The 20,079-nt window shown below is 39.3% G+C and overlaps 1 protein-coding gene across 1 annotated transcript in view; it reads left to right on the top strand.

The window, feature by feature from the left end:
- Nucleotides 1–20,079, top strand: part of CLSTN2 (calsyntenin 2) — a 1,504,973-nt gene that overhangs the window by 525,802 nt on the left and 959,092 nt on the right. The window contains exon 2 of the mRNA XM_073674635.1: nucleotides 5,963–6,085. Within this exon, the coding sequence (XP_073530736.1) occupies nucleotides 5,963–6,085 (123 nt within the window). The remainder of the gene's footprint in view (nucleotides 1–5,962; nucleotides 6,086–20,079) is intronic.

Genomic DNA, 20,079 nt, shown 5'->3' with positions numbered 1-20,079 from the left:
CATAAAGTTATTTTCTGCTACAAACAAATCTGCAAAAAAATTTGCACCCAAATCCAGATTTCTTAATAGTGTAGAATTATAGTACCGTTAGCCCTAATGCATCTATTTATGGAATGTAAATTATTGCTCACCATAAAAATGAATGCTGGTCTGTGCTCATTTATTAGTATTCTACTTCTATCGTTCTGCTCTAGTCTAGTCTGTATATTATGTTATTGGATTTTTCACTGAACAGTTCTAATGTCCTTCTGAAAAAGTGCTCCTTCAAATCTCTCTAGATTTCAGAAGAATAATAGAGAGAATAAAAATGAAAACATTCATGTACAGCTCACATTTCGTTTCTCAGATCGATGTGTGAGTAAATATGGTTCAATCTCAGGCTTTTGGATTGAAACACTAGGAATAGACACTATTCTTTACTTTTAAAAGCCCTCAGCTCTCTGTCAGTGATACACAATTTGATTTACATTACATTCAAACCTATTGAGCTTTCCACCCTGAGGTGCTGATGGTTTTAGGTGGTGTGATTGAAAAAATTAAGTCTCAGCTGCCTTGGGTCCAGTGTGACTTGTGAAATACTGAAGCTAGTTTCCCAATCATGTGAAATACTGGATAGCATGTATGTGCAGTATTATATATTTTCAGATATTTTAAAATACAATAAATGTTAAAAAATGCTAAATGAAAAAAAATACAATATTTTACATAAAGTTTTGTTATGAGTGTAGAGATTGACATTTTAATTGTATCTAGAGATGAGTGAATCAATTCTAGACTAATCAATGTCATTTGGTTTCCCAAAATTCATTGATGCAGGCAAATCTGAATTTTGGACTATTCGCTTCAAGTTAATCCAGCAAATTGGTGGGTGGATGGCAAATCAGCCACCATTTTGCTGGATTCTGATGATTGGGCCATAAAAGATATAGAAATGGAACAGATAATGCACTCACCAACAGTGCTGCTTGATAATAGTCCTGTTTATTCGGGATTACACATGTGGAGGGGTGGTGCAGGTTCTGGGTGGCAGGGGGGTAAGAGGACAACGGCCGTTTTGCGCGAGTCCTGCGCGTCAACGGGTCCACTAGTGATTTGCGCAGGACTCGAGTGAAACGGCCGTTGTCCTCTTACCCCCCACACCCCAGAACATGCACCACCCCTCCGCATGTGTAATCCTGAATAAACAGGACTATTATCAAGCAACACTGTTTGTGAGTGCATTATCTGTTCCATTTCTATAGCTTTTATGGCTCAAGTTTCACTATATATGGAATTTGCACCACCTGGCTCACATGCACACGGCTAGTGCCCTGTCTACGTGGTTTCCAGGCTAACACTCTTTCATATGCAGAGTGCAGCGATTAGTGCTCAACAATTGAAAGCTGCATAGTGTGACTGGTGCCTTACTATCTCTTTTCATATGCTGGACATTCTGATGATTGGGAAAGAGTTAAAAAATCTTAAACTCATGTTTACCTATACTTGACTCTCCACATGCAGTATGGGTCTCCCCACTTTCTACCTTATTAGTAGTGATGCCCCCCACCAGAAGTTTTTTGGATGAAAAAGGAGTCAATTGGAAGACTGGGATGATGGGGAGTTTGGGGGGATGGTGTTAGAAGTGGTGGCGTTTCAGTTTTAGGAAGGCCAAAGAGACAGTAGTATAAGGCTGAGTTCACACGATGCGTTTTTCATGCGTTTCCACGGCGTTTTTGCAGTTGCGTAAACGCCGCGGAAACGCATGAAAAACGCATGGTAGAAGGGAAGCAATTTTCCCCAATTGAAATCCGCATGTGCTGTGCCCATGATGCGGATTTTTCCGCAGCGTAAACGCTGCGGTCAAAAATCCGCAGCATGTCAATTAATTTTGCGGAAACACTGCTCTTTTGCCGCCATTGACTTGCATTAGACCGCATGGAATCCGCATCACTGTATATGTTGATGCGCTTTGCATGCGGTCTAATGTGCGGATGGTACCCGGGTGTGGAGGAGAGGACTCTCATCCAGACCCAGGTACCATTAAAAAAAAAAGAATAAAATAAAAAATATATATATTCTCACCTTCTGACGGCCCGCGCAGCGCTCCTGCTTGGTTCACGGCACTTCGGGGTTGAATGAAGAAGGACCTTCGCTGACGTCAGAGTCATGTGACGGGTCACGTGACGCTGACGTCGGAAGGTCCTAAAGTCTTCACTGCCGGCAGCCCGGACCGAGCGAAGCAGGACACCGGGGGCCATCAGAGGGTAAAGTATATATTTATTTTTATTTTTTGACATTCACACACTATATAAATCCATGCCAGTTGCATGGATTTATATAGTGTGAAGTTGACAAGCACTTTCCAAGTGATGCTAAAATCGCTTGGGAAGCGCTTGTCAACCCGCATGCGGAAATGAAAGTGAAGACCGCTTCATTTCCGCATGTCCCTGGCAGGAAACCGCATGTACAATCCGCATGCGTTTTTTCCTGCCAGAGAGATGCAGAAACGCTCAGGAAAAAATCCTGAGCATTTCTGCATCGTGTGCACATACCCTTAGAGTTTATCTTTTTTACCTCACTTTCCAGGAGATTCATGCCAAATTTATTCAATGTGAATCAAATTCTCCCCTCCCTGCTACCTGAATTAAGGTGATCTGTAGTGATGAGCGAGTATGTTCTGTTAACCCTTTCGGCGAGCATGCTCAGGTGCTCGCCGAGTATCTTCAGCGTGCTCGGGTGTTTTGTTTCAGTCACTCCGTGCTCATGATTTGCGACTGTTTGACAGCTTTAATACATGTGAGGAATGCCTAAAAAACAGGCATTCCTCACAGGTATTAAAGCTGTCAAACAGTCACAAATCAAGCACAAGGAGTGACTCAAACATTACACTCGAGTGCATTGAAGATACTCGGAAAACACCCGAGCATGCTCATAAATCTCGAGTAACGAGCATGCTTGCTCATCACTAGGGATCTGCTCAAATTGAATTTCAAAATATTTGCTCAACTCTAGTTGTATATTGCCTTGGATGAATGTGGTGGAGAGGGTAGAAACACATTAAGATGATTAGAAAAAAATAATACTACTTGAAATACACTTCCAAAGTTTCTTATTCCTTTGTACATGCCGTAGCTACTTGCAGAATTTTAACACGATGGGAGTCGTAGGGATTCACTCATATATGTGCACCTGAATTTTAGACTAATTGGGACAAAATACTGGTGCACATGTAAAACAGGTAACCGGATGCAACGCGCAGATAAACATGAGGCAGGAACAGCCAATGAACTATTTATTTCCCTCACTATGGCAGGAACTTGCAATAGTTCAGTTGAACAATATAAACAGCGTAATTATAAGTATATTATACGATGCATAACATATAATGAGTTTTAAAGTACAATTAAAACTGCAGAAAAGTCTCTCAGGGATTATACTAGTGTTCCTCTGACAGGGGTGATACACTTGTCCCTGTGGGAGCTACAACATTGGCTCCTCCTGAAGTAATGGCCCTAGCAGGGGTCGTCAAGTTGTCCTTCTGAAAAGGCCGTAAGTCCTTCTGGAAAAGTCTACCAATGCACACTGAGCCTCCTTCACTCCAACTGAGCCCCACCCTGTCTGATGTTCTAGCCCAGGTGTCCTCTTCCGGGCAGAGTCTCCTCAGGGATCTTCACTGCTTGACTGACAATGGCTGTCTCCCAGATCTGGGGAGAAGGGGACTGGGCCCGGATCTTGACTGGTATTGTTAGGGTTAGATATCTTGACTGGCATAGGTCTGGGTTTCGGGCCTTGACCGACGCAGTCTGGACTCTGACTGTGGACTGGCGTAGATTGGGTCTTCGGGTCTTGAACAGCGCAGTCGGGGTTTTGGATATGGTGTCGTCTGGTTCCTGTCTGCAAGCAGCCAGCACTCCGCTGGCACACGTTTCCTGGTGCACCCTCTCACTCTGACTGCAGCGTCTTCTCCTGTGTACATCTGCACCTTGCACTCTATTGGAGGCAAAGCCTCCTGTAATTTGGTGCTCAGGGATTTTATATCCAGGAACTCTGTCATGCAAGACACCTGACCAGGTCCAGCACAAGAACTCGCTCCTCCTGCAATTCTTCTGGTGCAAATTGGTTCTGCCTGGTTTCGTCCAGCCTGCAGATGACAATCTTTCTCACTAATGTTACATCATGCAGGGACTCTTCAGAAGCACCATAGTTTCCTCTTAAACACACATGAATTGCAATTAATTTATTATGTATTTTTAAAACTTTTGTGATGAGTCGGCAAGAGAGAGTGATTTAACTTTAAAGAGTGTAGCATACCAGAAAAGTTCTTGACTTTAAATGAGACGTGTACCAACATTTTGCTATAAAATGTAGCCGTAAACTAAGTTAAGCAATAGACAATGTAAAAATAGCCAAAAAATCTATTTGTTAATGTGCTTAATTTTCAGACTGTTAAGTCTAAGCTCACACTATTAAAACAGAATTAATAAATCTGACACAATGGACACTGCATATTGCAAATGGTTAACACTTGATACTCCAACTACTTTCTAACATGTATACATACATTAGAACAAAACCCATTTTAATTGTAGCAATTGTGAACAATTTTTTTTAATTTTCAGTAATACATACAAATCAGTGAAATTAAACCATCTGCCACCTTTTTGAATAGATGTTGTTACCCAGCAGAGATGTATATATGGGTAAAATTGACAACCAGTATCTTTTTCTTAAAGGGAACCTGTCAGCACAATTTTGTAATGTAAAGTAAAGACATGGCTGTAATGGTGCTGTAATACATATTACATTGATAACTTTGGTGAAGAAATGCACTTTTTTGTTCTTCTTTAATCACCATTTGAAGTTTTCTGCTAGATTTATTAATTTTGTTAAAAAGTGGTCAAAATTTTAAATTACTAAAGTGAACCTGTATCATTCCACTGTTTAACCGGGTTACTAATATTGGAAACTTTCTCCATTCTGCTAGAATTCTCATTACACTAATAAACATATGGTATCCTATCTAAACCATGACTGTAGTCCATGGGTCTATGTAGCAATACCGGATACATATATTTCCAAATGCAGGTTTCACTATAGCTAATTAAAGACACACATATAGCCACCCCAACAAGTTTCGTCCTTGCATGGTTCCTCAGTGGGCTGGGGCTATAATCCAGCATCAGGGACCACACAGTTCAGGTCAACTGTGTAATGATGTTACAGTCAAAACTGTCAAGAAGGAGCACACCGCACTCAGCAAACAGGAATGTATTAATGAGAGAACCTCTTTAAGTAGAGCCTGATACATAGTGGATTCCTGTTCAGCAGTAGGTGTGTTTTATAGCCCATCAAATGAAAAATCCTCATCTTTCGACTGTAAACCCACAAAGAAAGATAAGTGAATAAAGTTGTTAAAGGTGTGGAGGTCATCTAACAGACTGAGGAAGGAAATCTGTTCTTTGAAGCATTTGTGATCTTGTTTCTTCTTTGGACAGGCTTCAGTTTGCTTTTATTGAAATGAAAACGCTTTCTACCTTACATTTAAGCTTTACAAAGCCAATATTCATGTAATTGTTCTTTAAACAACCTTTACGGTTTTCAAGTTTGCTTTCTTATAAAGCAAAGCGAAGAAAAACTTTAGCACATCTAAAATATGTAGTCTAACCAATTCTTTATTAGTTAGGCTAGGGGAGGAGACCATTGATAGAATGAATTATATTTGCTATGTAAGGTGAAGTCCTACTAACATAGCATCCATCAACCGCTTCCCAGGTGGTGGCAAGTATTGTATTTTGTCAACTGACAGCTTGGATGGTGAAGTGAGAGTTTAAGCCTTTTAAGACTATCTGATCCTTTTTTTCCTACTCAACACTTGTCACTTGTTTTTAATTACCTGCCTTCTATAGTATTGATCAGCTATTCATTCATGTGTCTGGATTATAAGGCTTTAACAAGATGTGTGAATTTCTATTTTTACTTTTAGTGAACAAGCACAAACCGTGGATTGAAACATCGTATCATGGAGTTATCACTGAAAATAATGACACGGTTATTCTGGATCCCCCTCTGGTTGCATTGGACAAAGATGCCCCGGTTCCGTTTGCAGGTAGGACGCTACTTAATGTGTTCATTATTAATGATCTTTCACTGTTATTTCAATCTTATCAAATTTACTTAGAAGTAAATCAACTCAGAGTAAAGCAACTATTAATTCAAATGTACATGACAACATGTCTGGATTTTATTGTAAAAGACATATTTATTATTAGATGTCTGCAAAGCGGAGACTGATTTTTATAGGTTCCATAGCATTGAATGAAATCAGAGAAACTCCTTATTCAGAAAGTGTCTTCTAGTAATAATGTCAATTGCATATATCCTAGCCAATGACCTGAGATGACAGTAATAATACATTTAATCTTTTATGGGTTGTAAGTACAGACCTGTTAGTGGTCTGTGAAAAACTGTATTCATATGAGGCCATGTGAAAGCCAAAGAAAGGGAAAGCAGGCCATACATACATGGACACATGAAGGTTTTTCTTGTTCTAACAATCCAATTACTTTCCACAGAAACTTTTATATCTAACGTTTAAAAACAATTATTCCAATGAATTTATATGGTGATTTTTTACTGTATGGTACCATAATTCCTAGTATAAAAAATTGTATCTTTAATATGCAAAATTATAGAGCAGAGCTGTGAGAGCTGCTAAAATGTTTGTTAGGAGGGAAAGTTCAGTTCTACTGTTCTGTGTAAGTTACATGGCTCACACTGGTAACACCTCCTTTCATTTAGGGTGAAGCCAGACGGCTGTATAACACTGACGACGATCATATCGCAATGCTCAGACTGGCCATCAGCTCTCCTGACCCAAGCGTAACAGCTGCATAGAAATACATGCAGTCATGTTCTGGTCAGGAGAGCAGAAAGCCAGTCCGAGCATTGCGATATTGTCGTCCATGTTATATGGCCATATGACTGCACCCTTAAAATAAGCTTTGGAGGCAGATTCTCATGCAGATAAGTGTCCTCCCCTTAATTCATACTGGGAGTGTTTGTCTCTGTACAAACTAAGGCCACACTATCAGTATTTGGTCAGTATTAAGTCAGTATTTTTTCTCAGGAGTGGGTGATAAATGCAGAATTGATGCACTTGTTTCTATTATACCTTTTCTCTAATTGTTCCTCACCTGGTTTTGGCTCCCACTCCTGAGAAAAAATACTGACCGAATACTGACCAAATACTGATAGTGGGTACGTGGCCTCATGCAAAGAATTATTAGATCTAGTTTTGACACACGAGTCAAACCAATATCAATCCATATTGCTGTGTGTAAATAGACAGTCCTGAGTCTTAAAAAATGTTTCATCTGCCAGAAAATATATGTGACCTCCTACCTAACAATCATCATTATCTTTTCCAATGAAGTGTGTGAATGGTGATGTGTGACAAAGTCCATTATGGGAAATTGAACTGAAAGGCAGCAGATTCTAGGAATGATTACACAATTGTACAATGATTGCTACAAGATAACTGCTCTTCTACTATAATCTATATGGAGTATGTTCAATATTATATGACCATGTTCTGTATATACTGTAGTCTTAGGTTTGTCCTCACATAGCTAATTCCCAACAATGATAAATAAGAAAGAGGGACACATACAGCTATTTTTCATTTACACTAAGCCTATACCTTAACTTCACCTAGTCTTTTATATGTGCCCACACAGAGTTACTGCTCCTAGTTAAACCATTAGTGTTCCCACATTGTTTGGTACACTGTCATGGTCCCCACCGTACTTCCTATATAGTAAGATGCACTTACAGTCCCCCACACAGAGTATAATGACCCCACAGTGCCCAACACACTGTATGGTGCCCATACAGAGCCTCCATCACTCTGTATGATGTCACCCACAGACATCCACCAGAAGGGCGCCCTCCACAGATGCACAGATCCCACAGTATGATGTACACAGTGTACACAATGCACGTGGCTCTGTTACATAAGCATACACACAGCTGTGCAACATCAACAAACAGAGCTCAACAACATTAAAACACACAGAGCTTTGCTACATACACACAGCTCTGCTACATATAAACACCCACAAGCACACATTCACAGAGCTCTGCTATATATACATAGTCATTTCTGCTACATATACACATAACTCTCCTATATCAAAACACACCTAGCTCTACTGGATGTACCTACACACACTCAGCTCTGCAATGTACACACATGCATAAACTCACCTCCGCTGGAAATATGTGCTTACAGTGGAGGTGAATGTAAGGGTGTGTGTACATAGCATAGATTGTGTGTGTGTATATCAAGTAGAGCTGAGTGTGTCTTTTCATGTAGCAGAGTTGTGTTTATACAACTCTACACATTTATAAATTTATATATATACACTATAAACAAACAACTGTGCTACATTAACATACACTCAATCAGGTCTGCTATACTGTACATACACACGCACACACTCATCGCTGGTATCCACACATTCTCAGGTCTTCTATACACACAAGCACACAGAGTCTCTGCTATATTTACACACAACTCTGCTATATTAACATACATATTCAGCTATGCTACATATACACACATATACTCACACAATTTTGCTACATTAACACACAGAGATCTGCTATATATGTATATATATTTCATGTGTCCTGCTTCTTTTCCCTCTTCTCCGATGGAAGTTACATAACTTGAGACTGTCACATGACCTAAAGATTCTGGCAGGACCTTCAGTCTTTACATAGATACAACGGTGGAAAAATGACCTGATAGCTGCCTTCTCCATCATTATATTTAGCTGTATTTATGACCCTTGGACGCATATAAAACTCAAATTGGGACATACCCCCAACCTCCTGGGACAGCAGGACAGTCCCACTGAATCCTGGATGGTTGGGAGGTATGTATAACTATTGCACTTAGCACATACTGTAGGTATGACAGGTCTCCTATGTCTTTACTGTACATTGGCATGCAAGGACCATCTTGTACCAACTGCTCAAACAGCTCAATTCCGGCCCTTATTTAGATATCTGAACCTCTAAGAGTTTATGTATACCACCTAGTAATGTCCTGCCTGACACCATCTCTAAAGCAAACATATTGGCATCTCTTCTTCAATATTGTACACAGATTGTCTGTACAGTCTGCAACCCCATCATTGCCACAGGAAGGGCAGATGTCCTAGCAGAGCTCTGACAATGCATACAGTATTTTACCTCTCTCCCTGCAGCTCTGACAGAATCCATATTAGAAGAACTTGTTCGACACTCAGCACATTTCGGAATCTATCTGCACAAAATACACACCAGCTGTTAACCTCATAAAATGGCATAATGTGACGCCTGCTCTTTCAGTCTGTGCAAGCAGGGCACTAATGCAGATGGGTTATGGTAATGGACTTCAAGATACATTTATTTTTGCATTGGTAGTTATACGTGTAATGGATCGAAGAGAAGAAGAAAGCTGTGTTCATAATTGAAGTGAAAGTTCTTTTGTTGGGAAAGAGGTTTTAAAATATTCTACTTTTAACTGTTGCCCTTGTAACCTCCCATCTGCTGACGGGTGTTAGAATATTTATGAAATGAAATGGTTTAATGCCGCTACCATTTAGAACTTAAGGAATACCGGATAGGCTCTGCAGAAATTACCTGCTCCTCCTTATCGAGTCCTTGGTAATCTTTCCATTAGGCAGCATTAAAATGTACAGATGGTTTAAAGCTGGATGTGGTATTGAAGTGGGGTCTATAGCACATCAGATTCTTGCTACACTTGAAATTATAATTAGGTCTGCTCAAATGTTTGTCTACCAGCGGTACTACTATACATGCAAAGGGAATAAAGTGGTACAATAGTGATACTTTATTCTATATACACTTATGGACTTAGGTAGAAATGGAAATACATGTAATATAGCTATCGCATGAACGCTCCTTTAGCTAACATCTGTCTCTCTCATCTCCCCATACACATTCATGTTCCACTTGGCCAAACATGCATTTGCTCTGAAATGGGAGAGTGGAGTAAGTCACTTTAACTTCTGGGAGTAGGGAGGCTCCCATACACATTAGATAGTTGGCTGGCCCTGCCAAAATCTACTTGCGCACTTGATGTTAGAATTGAGCAAAAAGATCCATAGGACCCTTGTCCGATGTCCATGTTGGTACACCATAGCAGCCAGACCAGGGTCCTGTGAAGTTCCTCGACAGGCACTTTAATGCAGTCATCCTTGGCACCTCTGTAAATTACTAGGCCCCCAAGTTATCATGACTTTGGAACGACACACATCATAATGTCACATGAACCTACTCACTAGGCTTCAAGTGATGTTATGATGTTGCAGGTGCCGATGAGTTTCCCAGGATGCTGGCCCTATTCCAGCTTCCACAGAATAAGGATGTGTATGCTGGACAAGAGTCCTGTCAATCGTTTTCCCAAATTTACTTGATGTACTACTAATGACCAGCTTTACATAGTGCATTTTCCTGCACATGTGTATACCAGCTACTAAATGGTATTGGTATATAGTACAGACCAAAAGTTTGGACACACTTTCTCATTTAAAGATTTTTCTGTATTTTCATGACTTTGAAAATTCTACATTCACACTGAAGGCATCAAAACTATGAATTAACACATATACTTAGCAAAAAAGTGTGAAATAACTGAAAATATGTCTTATATTCTAGATTCTTCAAAGTAGCCACCTTTTGCTTTGATGACTGCTTTGCACACTCTTGGCATTCTCTTGATGAGCTTCAAGAGGTAGTCACCGGAAATGGTCTTCCAACAATCTTGAAGGAGTACCCAGAGATGCTTAGCACTTGTTGGCCCTTTTGCCTTCACTCTGCGGTCCAGCTCACCCCAAACCATCTCGATTGGGTTCAGGTCAGGTGGCTGTGGAGGCCAGGTCATCTGGCGTAGCACCCTATCACTCTCTTTCTTGGTCAAATAGCCCTTACACAGCCTGGAGGTGTGTTTGGGGTCATTGTCATGTTGAAAAATAAATGATGGTCCAACTAAACCAACTAAACTGGTTCAGTATGCTTTCAATTTTGAATAAATCCCCAACAGTGTCACCAGCAAAGCACCCCCACACCATCACACCTCCTCCTCCATGCTTCACGGTGGGAACCAGGCATGTAGAGTCCATCCGTTCACCATTTCTGCATCGCACAAAGACACGGTGGTTGGAACCAAAGATCTAAAATTTGGACTCATCAGACCAAAGCACAGATTTTCACTGGTCTAATGTCCATTCCTTGTGTTCTTTATCCAAAACAAGTCTCTTCTGCTTGTTGCCTGTCCTTTGCACTGGTTTCCTAGCAGCTATTTTACCATGAAGGCCTGCTGCACAAAGTCTCCTCTTAACAGTTGTTGAAGAGATGTGTCTGCTGCTAGAACTCTGTGTGGCATTGACCTGGTCTCTAATCTGAGCTGCTGTTAACCTGCGATTTCTGAGGCTGGTGACTCGGATAAACTTATCCTGAGAAGCAGAGGTGACTCTTGGTCTTCCTTTCCTGGGGCGGTCCTCATGTGAGCCAGTTTCTTTGTAGCCCTTGATGGTCTTGGCAACTGCACTTAGGGACACTTTCAAAGTTTTCCCAATTTTTCAAACTGACTGACCTTCATTTCATAAAGTAATGATGGCCACTCGTTTTTCTTTACTTAGCTGCTTTTTTCTTGCCATAATACAAATTCGAACAGTCTATTCAGTAGGACTATCAGCTGTGTATCCACCAGACTTCTGCACAACACAACTGATGGTCCCAACCCCATTTATAAGGCAAGAAATCCCACTTATTAAACCTGACAGGGCACACCTGTGAAGTGAAAACCATTTCCGGTGACTACCTCTTGAAGCTCATCAAGAGAATGCCAAGAGTGTGCAAAGCAGTCATCAAAGCAAAAGGTGGCTACTTTGAAGAACCTAGAATGTAAGACATATTTTCAGTTGTTTCACACTTTTTTGTTAAGCATATAATTCTACATGTGTTAATTCATAGTTTTGATGCCTTCAGTGTGAATGTAGAATTTTCATAGTCATGAAAATACAGAAAAATCTTTAAATGAGAAGGTGTGTCCAAACTTTTGGTCTGTATGTTTGTCCATATTATGTTCCATGTCCACATCCCATTCATTTTCACTATAAAACATGAAGGTAGCAAAAACTTTTATAATATTGTAAACTTGTGATAATTGTGAAAAAATTTAATAATAGTGAAATTGTACATCAAGCAAATTGAAACCATTTTTTTTATGTTTTTCTGTAATAGGATATAGCTTGAAAATTTGTCACATATGCAGTGTGGCATGTTAATGTGTTTTAGACATTTTTTTACTTCTCACAAGTAGAGATGATTGAATTAATTTGATCTTGGTGAATTAAACTGTTTGAGATTCGATTTGGTCATATTCCAAAAAAAAATACCTACACTATTTCATATATCTCAGAAAATTGCCTCAGCCACAGAAGGCTGTCATGACCTCAGACATGGCTGTCTCGGCTTTCTTTTAATGCTTTACAGCTATCATATCACATGGTATAGTGCAGCCAATCCAGAGGTCCTGTCAGAGCCAGTAGAAAACCCAATGCAGGGAATGCAGCAGCAACAGCTCAGCAATGGAAATAGGAACATAGCTAAAACATTGGACATATGCTCCATCTGTAATATGTTGTATAATTGTAAAAGTGAAGAAGATGAGAGTAGTAGTATGTGAATAATACAGAGATTCAATTGAAAACAGAAGAGAGGTAGAGAGAGGAGATGCCCGCAGCAGTGCCAGACATCTGACCTATTACATTTTAAAGGGAACCTGTCATGTCCCTATAAAGCATTAACCTGCTCTTAATCTTAACTCTGTTTTTGAGGTGAACACTGTATAGAATGAGTAAAAGCGGTTAACCACTCAAAATTTGTAGGTGCTGTACCTCACCTTTAGTGACCACCAATATGACTTAAAACTGGCCTGAAATATGAGTGAATGGCATCCCCAGCTGTACACTACAGCTGACACCTTGCTGCATCAGTAACAACATTGCTATTTAACCCCTCAGATGCTGATGTCAATAATGACTACGGCATCTAGATGGTTAACAGAGTTTGGAGGCTCCCTCTCATGTTTGCCATGGCAATTCACGGCCAAATAACGGCCTTAGAGTTGTGGACAATAGTCACCTGCTCAGAAGTTAGCAACAATTTAGGTGGTAAAAATAATATTTTTTTTGCTGTCATGCCACTTTACATTATTCCTGAAAAGCACCTGAAGGGTTCATAAACAACCTGACAGAAGTTTTGAATATAAAATAGTGTCACTTTTGGGGGTTTCTAATTTATTTGTCCCCCAAAGTCACTTCAAATAGTTCCCTAAGACTTAAGTTTTGTAAATTTCCTTGAAAAAAATGAAAAATTACTGCTACAATTTTAAAGCTTCTAACATCCTTACAAAATAGAAAATCATTTTACAGATGTAAAGCAGACATGAGAGAAATGTTATTTATTAACTATTTTGTGTTGTATGATGATCAGGATTACAGAGATAGTCATTCAAAGTTTGAAAATTGCTAATTTGTACACATTTTTGTCAAATTTCTGATATTTTTATAAATAAACATAAAACATATTGACCTAAATTTACTATTGTCATAAAATATAATGTGTCATGAGAAAAAACAGTCTCAAAATCTCCGAGATATGTCGAAGCATTCCAGAGTTACTGCCACGTAAAGTGACACAAGTCAGAGTTGAAAAATTTGGCCCGGTCACTAAGGGGTTAATATGTTACTCTTTTATAACATGTTTTTACTCAATATCCAATAAAGAAGATTTTATGCTCTATCCATGTGGCTAGATTAAAGATGCATTTTGGATTTTCATTGGAATGCTACATGGGAGCATGGTCCGTGCCTTGGATTAAAGAAGTTGGCCACAACTTTTTATTATGCGCCCAATGTATCCCCCCGGGGCCCATAAGTGTCTTTGTAATTACTTTCTGTTGCAGTTTCTGCCTGTAAGCGGCGCTATTGGTGGCTGCTCACAGGCATCACGTGACTTGCCACTGATGTCACGTCAAGTGAGGCGTGACCTCAGTGACGCGCTCCCCGTGGTGGATGCTGGGCTGTGGTAGGGGTTACCCCCCCGCATCACACCCAGCATCCAGTGCGCGCTTTCCCGATGAATGAGGAGAGGGAGAGCGAGCGGTGAATGCCCGGTGTGACGTGCAGGGTAACGCCGCCCACAACCCAACATCCACCGGTGGAACGCAGAACACAAAGACCCCCGGCTGCATCCGGAATCATGACGTGACGTCATCGGATGTCAGAGCCGGCAAAAGCCGGGGGTCACGTAATGCCTATGAGCGGCCACCGATAGCGCCGCTCACAGGCAGCAACTGCAACAGAAGGTAATTACAAAGACACTTATGGGCCCCGGGGGGATACATTGTGGGGGGAATTATAAGTAGTGGACAACCCCTTTAAGCCTATCCACACCCAGTGAGCTAATACACTTTTTGCTTTTTGGACTGTAAGGTTGTAGTAGGTTTGCTGGACTCTTTTCCAGGGTCCACAGACCACAGACATGGTCGTTGAACCTGGGTCCTGGAATTCTTTTTGTTCAACTCTATTGCAATCAGTTATAAGGCATATTTTATGTTACATTAGTTACACTCTTTTTAGTCCCTGAACTTAGATTATAATGCTACACAACCTCAAAAAGATAACTTTCAAATGTAACAATGTTGCATCCACATTGAGGTTTCTGACCTTTTTTTACTGGAAGATAACAAACCGCAGAAAATGCTAACTTGGAACTTTTTTTTTACAAAATTCCTAAGACTTATGCCATAATCAGTATAAGCCTAACTGATGAAAAACTTTCATTGTGATAAATATGTATATTGATAGCAGAAATCTAACAAATTGATGATTATTATCTTTGCAAAAAGATAAACTGGCGTCTCTAATCTCAAAGTAATTATCTTTTAGTCACAGATAGTATCGGCTTCTTTAACAAGCTGGATAAGTGACTTTGACTTCATGGACTCCACATATTAACAAGGAGATCATATCTATGTCAATGATCAAGGAATCGCAGTAGAGATTGTATAATGGGTTATTTTGCACTAGTAGGATAAGTATTACATTTAAGACATTTTTACTCCTTTGATAGCTCTATTTTTCAAGCATTTTTACACAGATGCAATAGATATAGTTTTAATTATTGTGCAGCAATTTTGGCTAGTCTTTATATAATACGTTAAGGCAAATATTTTTTATCATGTCATTTTAATTCAATAAGTTGTCTATAATGATTTATATCTTAGCTAAACTTTGCAATGTTTTGGTCTTAATTTTTCTAACACAGGGGTTCTCAGAGAATGAGATAAAATGGCATCCCTGATATAATTAAAACTGCAGCCTGTCCTAATCACGTGTCAAGACGGGCTGCAGACTGAAGACATACAGCTGCCGAGACCTGTGTCTCAACTGATAAGAGTTGTACCACCAGACATACCTCAGTTGGGGGCAGGGAGCATGGCCGTCTTACGTGAAGAAATATATCTCTTCCTGACTGAGCATGTTATCTCCAACTTCATCCTCCTCAATGTTTATTTGTCTTCCAGTTGGGCACCGTCAGTCTCTGTGCACGGCTATAAAGCAGTCAGACTGATGGAGGAGGATGAAGCTGGAGATCTCCTTGCTGAGTATAACGTGGGTTAAAACATATTTTTTCACATATTTCAGCCGTGCTCCTGGTGGTGTGCAAGATATGTGTGATAAAGCTCTATTCAATTGAAACATACATCTCTGAAGCTGTTGGTTTTCAGTCTGTAGTCTGTCCTGACACATGACTAGGATGGCTGTAGTTTGAATTATATCATGGACTCCATTTTATCTCCTTCTTGGAGAACCCCTTTAAATGCTGAATATCGGCCATCACCACAAGAGGGAGCTGGCGGAGTACAGCATTTAGCTATTTCAGACAGTCCCATAGACAATGAATGCTACCTAGGTGAGCATGCTCTTCGTATGCTCCCTTCACATGGTGCTCTAGAGCACTCCATTCTCAGGATCGCTGGGGGTCCCACATGTCTAACCTTCAATGATTAGTAAGTTATTCCACATCCCATGGAGAGGTAATAGCTTACAATATAGTGAAACTTCATTAAACTTCATTAAACACACATGCAAGACGAGCCAGCATCCAAGATAGGAAAGTTGCCAAGATAGAAAAGTTCTCTGTCTTGTATAAGCAAGCCTTACATGATAGAAACAATAAAAAAGATTCACAAGCACAGAATTTTGAGTTTAGATTTGAAGCTCGTCTGCCTCTGTTTTATGAGTTAGAATAAATGTTTTTGTGTAATAGATTATTTTAGTGCTGAATGAAAAACACATGAAAAAAATAAATAATTTCTGTTATTATTAAAACGATTGGTCAAAGAACATGCATAAACTGCTATATTTTGTGATGACACATGCATAACCTGGAATTAATTGGATTAGTGGGTATCTGAAAGATTTATTTATTTGTGCCTTCTTCTGAAAATAATCATATTAGCGAGAAAATGTTGAGAAATGTCTTTTCTTACCTTTTTTCTTGGTTTAACATATCCAGAGATGTTTGACATGAAAAGAGGTCTAAGAGGTAACGTTTCTCCTTCTGGAGAGTGACACACCGGCTCTGGCATGCCAAAGTAAGGAGGCTTATTCGCCGTGCAATGCTCCTCTGGGAAATTTAATATGCAAATTGCCTCTTCAGAGAAAAAGAGGACTTGAACTCTATAGCGCCACCTATTGGAAGCAGCAATCCTACAAGTCACAATCAACCCTTTAACGAGTCGTGCAATATGACTTAGGAAATAGCCAAATCGGAATCTCAATTTGCAGACACCGTGTTTTGGGCTGTTGGCCCTCATCAGTGCAATGTATGAGAACTGATTTGGCTAGATGAGAGGCTCTCTGCTTCCAATAGGTGGCGCTATAGAGTTCTAGTCCTCTTTTTCTCTGAAGAGGCAATATGCATATTAAATTTCCCAGAGCCAATTTATGTCCTAAGTAGCTTCTTTCTACTGTAAATTTTTTCTAGAGCAATATTATGGTTCCAGTTTTCCAAAATTCCACATGTACGTAATGTAGCACTAATCTATTTTTCATGGCAATCATGCAGTTCCAATTTTCCATTCTAGCAATCTAGAACTTTGGATAGTGACCACTGTAAATTAAAAGAGGGATAAGGACCTTAATATGAAAATCAGGAGGCGTAGCAGTGTACCAAACTCTTAGCCACACCAAGGGTGCACCAAAACTCCCTCATTTGCATACAAATTAAAAATTATTTTTTCAGGAACTGTACCATTACCAAGTACAACGATAGTAGGGTTTTTATAGAGGCTAAGTCCCCTGCACATCTGTATAGCCCATTTAAAATGCATTTTGGGGGTGACAGACTCCCTTTAAGATAATACTAGAGTTAAGATCATATGACTATTCTTATATACTTTCAGCGCAAGAATGTTTATCTAATTAGATAAGATATCTTACTTTGATTAGAAATATATGGAATTATTTGGTCTAATGTTTTTTTATCCATTGAAATTTGACATTTGATTAATAATAGATTTTAAGCTTTTTCCTATAAAATCTCCAGCAGCTGAGATTGATTTCTATTGGTTCAGCACTGCAGCAATTGCATTCTCATAAAGATTATTTCTTTGATCATCATTTCTTGACCTCATCAGCAAAATCCTAATTTGCCACTTAATATATTGTGCCCTCAAGCTGTTAGGTCTGAATAGAAGCAAATTATTTGTGACTTCCTTTACGGTACCTTGTAGCCGAGTACTACAAAGGCAACAAGAACATGATCTGGTAAAAAGATCACTTGGTGAATGCTACAAGAGTTCTTCAGTCTTTGCATCGCATATTTCATGGTTTCTTCTATTGGAGCAATCACTGTTTCTAGATTTAAGTAGTACCATCAATACTGGCCTTTTTAGTAGGATATTTTATTGCCATTCATGTACCATTTGCCATTTATTTTCTCATTTTTGTAACTGTATGTTCTTTTTTCCTTAAACTTGAAAATAAAATGGTTTAACACTTTTTTTTTGCAGAACATTATCATTTCAAGCTAATGACTTCTATCTTTTTACATAACATGTTGTTTGTCCAATGAAGTATGTGAAAATCCCATTAGCTTTCCCATGTACTGGTGCATTTGTGTCAATTAATGGCGAAAGCAACGGAGCATTGCTTTTCTATCTATACAAGAAAATTAACAAAAGCCATCACAAACTCCTTACAAGACAAATTGCTTTTGTACTGTAAGAATTCTGATTTTGAACTGTTATATATTAGCAATAGCCTTAATTTTACATAGCGATTTTTTTTATATACTGCTCAACATTGCAAATTGCAAAACAAAGAAGAAGACATGGAATTACAGAAATAACAGGATGGCTAGATAGGCATGTTAATAATGTGCAAATGATGAAAATTCAAATTTCAAAAGATCTGCTATACTCTAGTCTTAAGTTCTCACCTGACTCTATACCACCTCTGCTGCCTCAATTTTACTGATCCTTCACCCGGGTATTTTGTTTTTCAAACACAGAGGTCCAGGCAGTCCCGTAGGGTGGGGTGTGATACACAACATTGACACCAATGAGGTACATCACTTCCCACATGACTAAGTGGTTCTCAGCAACAAAAATATCAAATACCTGACCAAAGAAACAGGGAAGTTGCAGCATCATCGAGGGCCTACCACAGATAAGCATAGACTTTTTTCCTTTTAATTTTATCTCCTTGCCAATGAGGGCTGATTTTACAGAATCAAATGTTTGGGAAGTTAATAGCATATTTGATTGGTTTTGAATCCATTAGCTATTTATTTATGTAAAATTGCAACAGGGGAAACCACATGTCCAATATGATGAAAAATAGAATAAAGATCCTTTTTTCACCCACAGCAGCTATGTTTCAGCTCTCTCTATAGAGCTTTTTTACTTAGCTTAAGAAAGGCTCCCTAGATTTAATTGGAACATTGCTGGTGTAAATGAATAAAGAATCCTTACATTTTTTTCACAATATTCAATGTGCAGTCTCATTTTTTTGGATTCTGGATTTGTTTGAACAAAAGATACAAAGCCTTACCTTGGTGGAGTTTTGTACCCAACTAAGCTGTGCTGCTATTTTTTTGGATTAACCTTTTTATATACAGTTATATGAAAAAGTTTTGGCACGCCTATTAATCTAAACTTAATGTTTTATAAAAATTGGTGTTTTTGCAACAGCTATTTCAGTTTGATATATGTAATAACTGTTGGACACAGTAATGTTTCTGCCTTGAAATGAGGTTTATTGTACTAACAGAAAATGTGAAATCTGCATTCAAACAAAAATTGACAGGTGCATAAGTATGGGCACCCTTATCATTTTCTTGTTTTAAATACTCCTACCTACTTTTTACTGACTTACTAAAGCACTTTTTTTGGTTTTGTAACCTCATTGAGTTTTGAACTTCATAGCCAGGTGTATACAATCATGAGAAAAGCTACTTAAAGTGGCCACTTGCAAGTTGTTCTCTTGTTTGAATCTCCTCTGAAGAGTGGCATCATGGGCTCCTCAAAACAACTGTCAAATGATCTGAAAACAAAGATTATTCAACATAGTTGTTCAGGGGAAGGATACAAAAAGCTGTCTCAGAGATTTAACCTGTCAGTTTCCACTGTGAGGAACATAGTAAGGAAATGGAAGAACACAGGGACAGTTCTTATTAAGGCCAGAAGTGGCAGGCCAAGAAAAACATCAGAAAGGCAGAGAAGAAGAATGGTGAGATCAATCAAGGACAATCCTCAGACCACCTCCAGAGAGCAGCAGCATCAACTTGCTGCAGATGGTGTCACTGTGCATCGGTCAACTATACAACGCACTTTGCACAAGGAGAAGCTGTATGGGAGAGTGATGCGAAAGAAGCGGTTTCCTCTAGCACGCCACAAACAGAGTCAGCTGAGGTATGCAAAAGCACATTTGGAGAAGCCAATTTCTTTTTGGA

Source organism: Phyllobates terribilis, unplaced genomic scaffold (assembly GCF_046119375.1).
Source record: "Phyllobates terribilis strain yellow unplaced genomic scaffold, ASM4611937v1 Scaffold_3__8_contigs__length_932513732, whole genome shotgun sequence".
NCBI lineage: Eukaryota > Metazoa > Chordata > Amphibia > Anura > Dendrobatidae > Phyllobates > Phyllobates terribilis.
The sequence above is the reverse complement of the archived record's forward strand: the minus strand, read 5'-3'. Positions and strand labels throughout refer to the sequence as shown.